Source organism: Terrapene carolina, unplaced genomic scaffold (assembly GCF_002925995.2).
Source record: "Terrapene carolina triunguis isolate 2854851 unplaced genomic scaffold, T_m_triunguis-2.0 Scaffold21, whole genome shotgun sequence".
Classification (NCBI taxonomy): Eukaryota; Metazoa; Chordata; order Testudines; family Emydidae; genus Terrapene; species Terrapene triunguis.
The window spans coordinates 20,497,133-20,508,440 of NW_020664372.1; the positions used below are offsets into that span (position 1 = coordinate 20,497,133).

The following is an 11,308-nucleotide window of genomic DNA, read 5'->3' on the forward strand; positions in this document are numbered from 1 at the left end:
GCTCCTGGCTCCCAGCCTTTTTATACAGGCCAGTTGTGGCCTGATTGGGGGGGGGCCCAGCTGCAGCCACTTCCCCCAATCAGCCAGGGTTTTACCTTGCCCAGCCCCAGCCCTCTGCAGGGCTTTTCCAACCCCTTCAGGGCCGGAGTGGGTGTTCACCCCGCTACACCACCCCAGCGTCCCAGTATGGCCACTGAGGTGGTGGAAAGGGCATGGGTGGGGGCATCGAAGGGTATCCATATTAACTGGGTGGGTGTCTCTTCTACTCTGATGGTAGATTGAAGGTATCTGAGTTTCTACACGGCTAGCTCCCTGGTGTTGTAATGGAGAACTTGGGACAGAGAGTAAGTATAGGTGATCCCCATCATCTTCCTTGTAGTTGCCTGACAGGGTGGAAGAATCATGGATGGTGGAGTAGAATGTCTCAGTACTGCATGTAAGTCCAGGGACCTAGGTGTATTCATATCACAGTTATGTTGGTGCCTAGTAAGGGTAATTCAGGCATCTCCAAGACCATCAAGTCTTTGGGCAACCAAAATTCCTGTGGTACCAGAACAGTTGAAGTGGAGAGAGTCATCGGTACCGGTAGCCCTCTGCGTTCTGAAGAATAGCCAGCAAATGTCGCCATAGCCTTTTCCGGTGCAGGTGTACTTGGTACCAATTGTTTACAAGACTCCATCAGTGCCTTTCCCCCCAACGGTACCGATCTGCTTGAGCGTGTCTTCTTAGGGTTTTTGAGCTTACTGGTGGTACCTGCAGCCTCACAGGTTCCTAGTCGTGGGTCAGTCGGTGCCGAGGTTATTGACCGTGCCGGGGACCTCTTTCTCTTGGCTGATTCCCTACTTGGAGAACTTGTGGCCCGCTTTTTCGAGACTTCCTGAGATGAATCTAAGAATTTCCTCTTTGAAGTCACTGGACAGTATTGAGACTGATCCCATCAACATCATTGGATAGGTCTCAACGGGGAATGCTGTCCAGGAGAGGTCCCAGGCCCGGGGTTGGAGCTGGTCGGAGTGAGCTTTCCATCATGAGCAGTTTTAGCACATGGCTCTTTCTGCTTCTGGATTTTAATTTGAGACAAAACATGCACTTCTGAAGACACGTGTGCCTCTCTGAGGCAGCGAATGCAGCAAGAATGGCCATCACTGACAGAAATGGCTTCCCGACAGGAAAGGCAGCATTTAAACCCAGGAGAGCCAGGCTTTCCTTTTTTTAGGGTTCACTTCCCAAACTAAAACAACTAGGGGAAGCTAATTTACACTCAGGAGATTAAAAAAAAAATTGCATGTAGAATAGTTAAGAAATGACAAGAGAAGAAGGAATTATTAACATTAACTAACAGACGTTTTATTATTACTATGGAAAATGAGTACAAAAAAACACTAAGAATCTCTGTCAATGGGCTCTGCTAAGGCTACGCACCTCAGGCCAGGGCAGTGGAGAAGGAACTGAGGGTGGTTTGCCCTCACAGTGCTATATAGCAGCAAAGCAGAGCATGAGACTGGGAGAGGGCATGTATGGGCCAAACGGACACTGCTACCAAAAAGCTCCGATCTGAGGCGCAGGGACATGAAGACACCTAGAGTGGAGCAATCATAGGAACACTACTTGAAGAAGAACCAGGGAAAGCATAGTTAAGGTTGCATGGGCCTGCGCCTCTTTCAGCAATGCCCCAATATGTCCCGTTAGCACACATACCTTTACTACGCCAATCCTACAGCTGTGGACATGAACAAGCTCTTCACATCCTTTTACAGTCCATTCACTCTCACCTACAAGACTCCATCTAACACTATTAAATGATAAAAAATGGAAAAAAGGGTTGCCCACACTACCTTCTCTATGTTCCCCTGGAGCGGCCAATAGCCAATGGTAATTATTTGGATATACTCCTGGTGGACTCAGGGTGTCAGGTGTACCTACACCAGTTGTTCTCAATCTATTTACCGTTATGGGCCGCATATTCAGCTCTCTGTGTGTTATGTGGGCCACATCCACACAATATATATAGTACTTGTATAGTCCTGAGGATGTCACATAGGCCATGGGTGCTGATTGGGCCACAGGTTGGGAACCACTGACCTACACTAAATGTTGGAGGCAGTAGTTGGTAAAGGTGTGTTTGTGCTACGAGGACATATGTGGATTACTTTGAGGTGTGTGACAGAGCTGTGATTATAAAATAAGAAGATCTGTTTAACATCCTTCCATATGAGCAAGCAAAGGAAAGAGCTGGATGTGTACCTTCAGGATGTTATGTAATTAGCAGGGCACAGGGGTTATACTACGAGGGAACTGTCAGTAGGAAGATGGGAAATGAGAGCAATCTAAGCATTTATTATCTTCATGCACTTCAGGTAAAGAGAGTGTGGTCAGTGTCTGGTGTAGCTGTACTGAATGGTGAAGGAAGTAGTGAGCTCTTCTTGGTAGAGGTGTGTTTGTGAGATCTGTAGATTACTCTGAGGTATGTGACTAGAGTTGTCATTGTGATCGGAGGAGATCTGTTTTCCACCCTCTCGTGTGTAAGGAGGGGAAAGGGAACAGGTGCATGAGTACCTTTAAGATGCAGTATGCATCATTTCTATGACAAATTGTGTAAGTTATATCTGTAGCAGGTCTTGGTGCTTTTATGACAAAAGGAGCAGTGAGGTGGAATATGAGAGGATTCTAATGCTTTAATGATGGTTACATGAAATTGTAGGTTCAGATGGCATCCTGTATAAAATATACACCAGGAATAAGGCCCAGCTCATTTCTGCCCAAGTGCATTATTGCAATCTCTGGTAGATCACAACCAGTTAGTTAAGATACTGCAGAGTGGACAAAACATGATGCCAGTGCAGGCCACCTCTCTCCACCCAATCAGCCTGTGGCAGTAATCCCCACGTCATGATGTATTCCTTGCTCTCCTGCAAATTTCTGTAACTTTGTGACCCAGGAATCATCCAGAAACCACACACTGACAACCCTGGCAGCATATTTCCATGAGCAGTCAAGATACCTGCACTATCAGTTCCAAAACGGAGCACTACATGTTTGGAAACACCATATTAATCTGCCCTGAGATCAGGATGTAGCCACTTGTGGCCCGCCCCACCAGGGGCTAGTAAAATATATATTTTCCTCAAACAACCAGTCCAAGGCTTACCTACCAGGGATAGCTCAGTGGTTTGAGCATTGGCCTGCTAAACCCAGGGTTGTGAGTTCAATCCTTGAGGGGGCCACTTAGGGATCTGGGACAAAATCAATAGTTGGTCCTGCTAGTGAAGGCAGGGGGCTGGAATATCGAGTAAGGTCCCTTCCAGTTCTAGGAGATAGGATGTCTCCATTTATTTATTTATTTATTTTATTTTATTTACCATCCTTCCTTATTTCCTGCCCTCTCTGCAGCCACAACCCCTGTGCCCTGCCCTTGTCCCCCTATCCTGCCCCCCCTCCCCGCAAAAAGTCTTCTGCCTTTGGTTCCTTCCCACCTGATATAACAAATATTTTGGGTAGACTGGCAGCTGGCTATTTTGTTGAGTTCTCAGCAAACATCCTCATACAATAAAAACATATTACACCTCTACCTCAATATAACGCTGTCCTCGGGAGCCAAAAAAAAATCTTACCGCGTTATAGGTGAAACCACGTTAGATTGAACTTGCTTTGATCCACCAGAGTGCGCAGCCCCACCCCCCGGAGCACTGCTTTACCGCGTTATATCCGAATTCGTGTTATATCGGATCGCGTTATATCGAGGTAGAGGTGTATATTATAACAGAGACTACTTGTAGCAAGAAACATTAGTTATTAAATCTTTACTGCATAGCTGTACAAAGGTTTGGACAAGAAAGATCAATGAAGGGGTGTTCACCAGGGGCAATGGCATCAGCACATACACTTGAATACCCAGCCAGGCATAAAGTGGCTGTACAGAAGCCATCTCACTTTTTTTTTTTCTTTGTTGAGGCATGCGCAGGGTAATCCTTCCAGACTACACATCTATACAAGTCAAGAAGTGAATACATTCTTAAATTCAATTCATAATTTGGGTGCCCCAAAGGCTTAGTGGGTGCCAGGCACTACTTTGGGAAAAATTGACAGATTGAGACCATTTCGACCCATATCACAGCTATAGAGTGATCTCCAGCTCTGTGCAAAAAAAACCCAAAAAACAACCACTAGAAATTTTTTGAAAAATGTCTGTTTTTTGGAAGGAAGTAGGGGAGTCTGATATCTCCACAACCCCTAGCTCAAAGAACCCAAATTTGGGTGGTTAATCTTGCCCTGCACCTTCCTAAGGCACACCAAATTTCAAAGGAATCTGCTTAAGCATGTTGAAATTAGAGGGCTTAAACAGGTCAACCTTTAACCAGAGTTGAAACACACCCTTAACTATAGTGGCACATGTAGTGGCAATGTAATTAAAAGACAGTCTTTGCCATATGTTCTAGCCAAATTCAAAATGAAAAGAAAGTATAAAACCTGAAAACTCTTTTGTTGTAAACTGACACTGTTGGTGAATGTAATATATTCAAAACTCACTCCTTTACCCTTGTTCTGATGTGTACCTATGCTCTGACATATCACTCTTTTAGGGATCCCCTATCACATCTGATGTCAATAAGCAATCTGCCCAAGTTAGAGAATCATAAACTACCAATTAGGTAAATCAGTTTCGCTCCTTAACAATTCAGGATTGTCATAACACCTCACCATTTATGCACAGTAAAATAAACACGTTTAATTATGTCTCCATTATTTCACACATACAAATCAAATTTCACAAAGGGGTGTCAGCTGCAGACTGTGATGCATGCATATTTTAAACAGATATACTGTATATCGATTCACTTCTCATGTGCAATATGTGATTTCTTAGAAGTCTGATTATATGCTTAAAATTTGATTACTTTTAAACCTAAATATGTCAAATGCACATGTTTTCAATGATTAAGTCCAAGTCAGAGTTACTTCATTTTAAGTTTTTAGTGTACCATCTAATGAATGCATTGGTAGAGAAAGAGAGAGACTCTACAGCCTAGTGGTTAGGGAACTCACCTGGGATTTGGGAGAACCAAATTCAAGTCCATGCTCAAAATGAATATTTAATTACTTATACAAAGTGAAACAGCTCCAGCAAGAGAGACTGAGAAAGGTCCACCCAAGAATACCCAATAGCCTGGTGGTTAGGGCACTCACCTGGGATATGGGCTCAAGTCCCTGCTCTGCTCATTACAATCCAGGGGCATGCACCAAGCTATTGGCTATAATTAGGGGTCTACTTAAATTGCAGAGAAATCACACATTTTTTGTGGGTTGGTCACGGCATAAACAGCAAATTCCACAGATGTGTTACACACGTGTGAAATTTACTACTTATGCCATGACCAACCCGTGAAAAAAGTGTGATTTCTCCACAGCATTTCTCAAACTGAGGGTCCTGACCCAAAAGTGGGCGGGAAGCCTATTGTACAGGAGTCGCCATATTGCCACCCTCACTTCTGCGTTGTCTTCAGAGTTGGGCAGCTGGAGAGCAGCAGCTGCTGGCCAGTTGCCCAGCTCTGAAGGCAGCACCACCACCAGCAGCAACGGAGGAGCAAGGGTGGCAATACCATACCATGCCACCCTTACTTCGGCGCTGCTGCCAACAGCAGCGCCGCCTTCAGAGCTGGGCAGCAGGAAAGTGGCAGCTGCTGACTGGGTGCCCACCTCTGAAGGCACCAGGGGGAGCGGCGGCTGCTAGCCAGATGCCCAGCTCTGAAGGCAGAGCTGCTGCCAGCAGCATCGGAGAAGTAAGGATGGCATGGTATGGTATTGCCACCCTTACTGCTGTGCTGCTGCTGGCGGCGGCGCTGCTTTCAGTGCTGGGTGCCCAGCCAGTAGCTGCCACTCTCTGGCTACCCAGCTCTGAAGGCAGCACAGAAGTAAGGGTGGCAATACCATGACCCTCCTACAATAGGCTTGCGACCCCCTTGTGGGTTGGGGTCCCCAGTTTGAGAAACACTGTGCACTTTTGTATACTTTTACCCTATAATATAAGCAGATTTCACAGGGGAGACCAGATTTCATGGTCTGTGATGCAGTTTTCACGGCTGCAAATTTGGTCGACCCCTAGCTATGATGGGATCTCTCCCTCTTTCTTGTTTTTCCACAAGAAAGGTCTGGGTTTTGCATGCTAGGGGATAGGCTGACCTGCCTTATGTGCCTAACTCCAAGAAGTGGCTCATGGCTCAAGTGGAGGGTAGCACCTCCCTCCAGCCTTTCAGACACTTAAGGCCCAGATCAATGGCAGTAAGGTGCCTAAACACCTTTGAGGATCTGGACCTAAGCCTCACCCCTTTCCTCTGCATTTCACTCATGTCTAATTTAGGTGGCTCCCCGCTCAGCTTGCTGGCTTTTGATGATCCCTTCCGCAGGCACCTAACTGTCTCCATGCATTGAATGGCACCTAGGGCTTAGGTGTTGCAACACTGAGTGAAGTTCCTCTGTGGATTTAGCCCTAAATGCATAAGTCACTTTTGAAAATGAGGTTCAGGCTTCTAAATGAGGTTTTGGCACTTTTGAAAGTTTTATCCAAGATTACACTTTTCAGAAGTAATTCTATCCAAAAAAAGTAACAGTCTGGGTATTACAGATGTGGGCAACTGCTTTGATAGGAATATGATAGATCTTCTGATTTCAAAATGGCCTAATAAAAAAAAAAGCAGTAGTATTTACTGAAATTGCTAAGAAACTCAGACATTTTCAGAAGGGCATTAGATGTAGCTCCATTACATCCTTTGGTTATATAGCTAGATCCCATGAAAATCCCATGAAAAGTTAGGGGAAGGCTCTAGTTTCCACTAGCCTTTATGAGCCGGAATTTGGAATGTTAATGATAAAAAAAACAAAATGCAGAAGGGAGGAAAGTAGGGGGAGAGACAGAGAGAGACCTGCAGAGATAAATAAAATCATCATCAGCAAAATCATGCAAAGTCAGCACTCTCATTGAGGTTTCATTAGTAAACAACATTGAACTTTCTGTATACTGACAAAGAGCAATCGTTTTCTATGTTGAGAAGTGTTATAAAATGCAACAGAATCCACAATAAGAGCAGAGAAATGAGGAGAATTTAATCATTGAAACTGCAGATGTAAATGAGCAAGTCAGAGAACTAAAAAAAATTTCTCCTACTGCAGATGAAAAAATGGAAAAAATGGAATAGTTAAAATAATGCTTTACACTGTGAACACTGTAGAAGCACACCCTCTTGACAACACCAGATCCTTGAACTCTGATTCCATATCTTAACTACTTTATACTTGCCTTCCCCTTCCCATCTTGGTGTATAAGAAGTTGTTTGAGTATAAAAAGATAGAAAACTTATAAATATGTTTTTATTATTACTTTGCCATTCCATCTAAAAAAATATATTTCCTTAATTATTGCCGACTATAGGTTAGTAATAAATGTTACTTTAATATTATTTGAACACCACTACTTTGTAATACATAAAAAGCCCTTTAAGGTTACTTAATTTGTTATTTCCAGTCACAGCATATCTTTTCAAATCAATACATTAGTTTCAGTTTCTCATTCCTGATTAAGTTGTCTAAAGCTTCCATAACATGTGAAACCTTTTTTCCACTCTCTATTTTTGGATACCTCTGAACTTAAATTTTTATTGTAAAGCAAGAAAAATTATAGAAGCTTCTCTGAGATGTATTAAATTTCCTCTCTCTGTGGTGTTTCTTACAAAGCTCTATTTAGAAATAAAAGTTAATTTAACAATTTTAGATTTTTTTTCAAAATTCATTCACACTGCATGCATAGTAATATTCATAATACATAAAAACCTAACACAACACCCACAACTCTATCACTTTACTATTTGAAATGTTATGCAGAAAAGAATCTTATTGATCACTGAAGCTATCTAGCTACCACGGTAACAGTATTAGTCATTGTTTTGAAAGTTGAGACCCAATGGAAACTATTTTGATATTCTCAACAACAAAATATTGCTTTTGTTTAAAAAGAAAAAAATTAAAGCAATAAGACATGATACAGTACGATGATACAGTCTTAGACAATAGCACTGCACTCAAAGTAGGATGATTGAATACAATGTCAATGTAGATATTTTTCTGTATTTAGACATCAGAATATTGTGGGCTATTAAACCAAAATATTAACTTACAGTACACAAAGACAATAATCCCAACTGGAGAGTTCTAGCTTCCTGATTATTTCTGTTGTATTTTCCCTCTAACTAATGACTGAAACCACATTAAAAATATATTTTTTCCAAGACTTACAACCAACAAACCACTTCACACGCACTCTTTAGGCAAACACCAGTTTGTTCACTGAAAGTCACAATTTTGCTTCCCCTCCACTGTTCATTCTGATGATCAGTTGGAAAAACAAATTACATAGAATACACCAGGAAGGTAAAAATCATCCATCTTGTGGGAATCACTCTCAAAGCACTGTCAGTTTTTATACCTACCCACCTCTACAGTGTCCCTTTACATGTATTTTAAAACAATGTTTAATGTGAGAATTAAAGCACAGTTAATTAAACTGTATTCTCCACTGAATTTAAGTATTGTCATAGAAATGATCCCACAGATGATAAATTGTGAAGACTGAGTATTAGATTTACATTTACTGAAACTGAGTTTATTACAGAACTTACCATGTGTGTCTTGTAGACTTGATTTAGGTTCTACAACATGCTGTGCTGGAGCATTCACTAAAACAGCACAAAAGAAAGAAGCTAACAACAAATGTCTTACAGTAAACAATAACAGACGTATACATTCAAACTAGCAGATATTTACTTATACAGTAGAACCTCAGAGTTACAAACACCAGAGTTATGAACTGACCACTCAACCACACACCTCATTTGGAACCAGAAATATGCTTTCAGGCAGCAGCAGAGACCAAAGGAAAATAAAAAAAGCAAATACAGTACAGTGCTGTGAAATGTAGACTACTAAAAAAAATAAAGGGAAAGCAGCATTTTTTTTCTATATAGTAAAGTGTCAAAGCTGCATTAACTCAATGTTCAGTTGTAAACTTTTGAAAGAACCACCATAATGTTTTGTTTAGTTACGAACATTTCAGCGTTACGAACAACCTACATGCCCAAGGTGTTTGTAACTCTGAGGTTCTACTGTAGCACATTTATAAATTAATTACGGAACATATTTCAAGGGAAAGACAACATTTTATACCAACAGAGTTTCCAAAATAGTAAAAGGTTGCTTTACTAAGGAATTGAAGTGACAGTATTATCTAGTTGCTGGAGATGGAAGAGGTAAGCCTGAAATCCTGCTCTGCCACTTAGTTGTAGGTGTAAACCTGGGCAAGTCACTCAACCTGTTTTTGTCTCTGTTTTCTAATCTGTGAAATGCTTCCTATAATAGCATAGTTTGTCCCTTGTGACAGCAGTGAGGGCCCAGGGCCAACTGATTCCAATGCATGGCTCCTTTAAGAACAAGTAGTTCCAGGAAAGCTCCCCAGACCAAGATGGGAATGGTGGCCAGAAGTCATGCCACTGAGTGTTATTAAAGCTCTTAGCTCAGTTAAAAGCAAGCCTGGAGTCAGGAGAAGATTGCAGGGAGGATCTCCTGTGGTGAACCACGATGATGGTGGGCTATGAAACCCTACCAGGATTCAAGTACAACCCCAAGAAGGCTGGGCTGTGGAGACTCTGCCCTAAGGGAAAGAAGAATTTGAGTCCAGGGACCAGGGCTAGAAAAAGGCCTTGGGGGAGAGGGGAAGGAATGTCTCACAAGAGGGGCTCAGGGGCCAGAGTGGGACTGGCAGAGCTTCTCAAGCAGAGATGGAACTGGGGATCCAAGAAAGAGCAGGAGTCAGAAGCCCTGAAACAGGGGTAAATTCGAAACCCTGAATAAGCAAGGGTAGAAGCCTGGACGGGCCAAAGGAAGAGTGTTTATTTTGTGAGGATTCAATAAATCAGGCCCTAAGAGGGAGGAATGTTATGTTCTTGGGATTCCCTTGGAGACCTTTCCACTCAGCTTATCCACAACACCTCATCCAGTTCTGGAAGAACACTTCGTTCAGCTTTCTGGAATTCAAAAATCTCAGTTTAGCTCCAGCTCATCACTCAGGTTACTTTATTAGGCATGTAACAGCTCTTTGCCCACACTGGTCAGGCCCAGATGCAGGGGGTTTGATACCATAATTTCAATTCATGTCACACATCACACCGTGTACATACATTCTAGCTACTAACATCTACACTTCTTACATGTGAGGTCCAATCACTATGCAGATAGCTTAAGGCAAGCTTATCAGTTCAGGCTGCTCCTGCCTAATTTGTTTACTATATACATACCCACAATCATTAGTTTAGTTAGTTTCTGCCTCCCTTATTTTCTATAAACATATTCACAATAGTTAGTTGTTTCAGCAATTACTTGTTCGGGTTTATTCAGCAGTTACTTGTTCAGGGCCGTCTTGTCTTAAGTTGAGTCTGCTCATGTGAGCTAAGTTACCCTACAATGTTAAAACTCTTAGCCACAGGAGAACTAAGAGGGGAACTGAGATGAGGCGACTGCAGTGCAAGCTCTACAGAGGTGTGCTCTGGGACTCCACCCTGCAACATCTGCCTAGATCTTAGGGCTGTAAGGTTTAACTAATTGTCTATAAAGTTATTTGAGATCCTCAGATACAAGGTGCTATCAGTGCAAAGCATTATTATAGTTGTTAAAATTGTTTGTAAATTATTGAATTTCACCTACCCTCTCAATATCTGTCCTTTGTAAGCATGTGAAGTAAATCTCCACCTGCCCAAGATGCCAATAGGCAGCCAACAATAAAACTATTCAACCTAAAGTATTTTTAAAACCCAAACCAAAAGTTGTAAAATAATTTACATTTTTAAAATTATTAAATGCCATGCTTTCATATCTCCTCCCTTCAAGTGTTCAGCTTTGTGCCTTGTAAAACCTTAATGTTGCAAGTCTGTGCAGGTTTGACACACAACAGAAAAGAGGCAAAGAACCAGCAGCGCTGACACAATATGAAGTACAGTTAAATTGCAAGTGCTGATTTGATTTTTAAAATAAAATTTGTGAAGTTCAAGTATCAATTTGTAATGTACTGTACCATATGTACTAAGATAATTGTATTTTAGCATTTTATATTAGGATAACTGAACCAAAATGTTAGACTCAGAAGTAGAATCAACCTAATTTATAGCCTTTTCTTATAGCCTGCACTTACCATCATGTGGTTTGACGCTTACTAGTGATTTTGTGGACAATTCTTTTATCTGAAACAGAAAAATTTACCATAAGGTGAGGA

The 11,308-nt window shown here is 41.9% G+C and overlaps 1 protein-coding gene across 2 annotated transcripts in view; it reads right to left on the bottom strand.

Moving 5' to 3' along the window:
* The window catches only part of DZIP1 (DAZ interacting zinc finger protein 1), a 65,433-nt gene that overhangs the window by 29,574 nt on the left and 24,551 nt on the right, over positions 1 to 11,308 (bottom strand). For both annotated transcript variants that reach the window (XM_024195762.2, XM_024195761.2), the window contains exons 8-9: positions 11,228 to 11,276; positions 8,667 to 8,723 (exon numbers count right to left, since the gene is read on the bottom strand). In XM_024195762.2, coding sequence (XP_024051530.2) covers positions 8,667 to 8,723; positions 11,228 to 11,276 — 106 coding nt within the window. The remainder of the gene's footprint in view (positions 1 to 8,666; positions 8,724 to 11,227; positions 11,277 to 11,308) is intronic.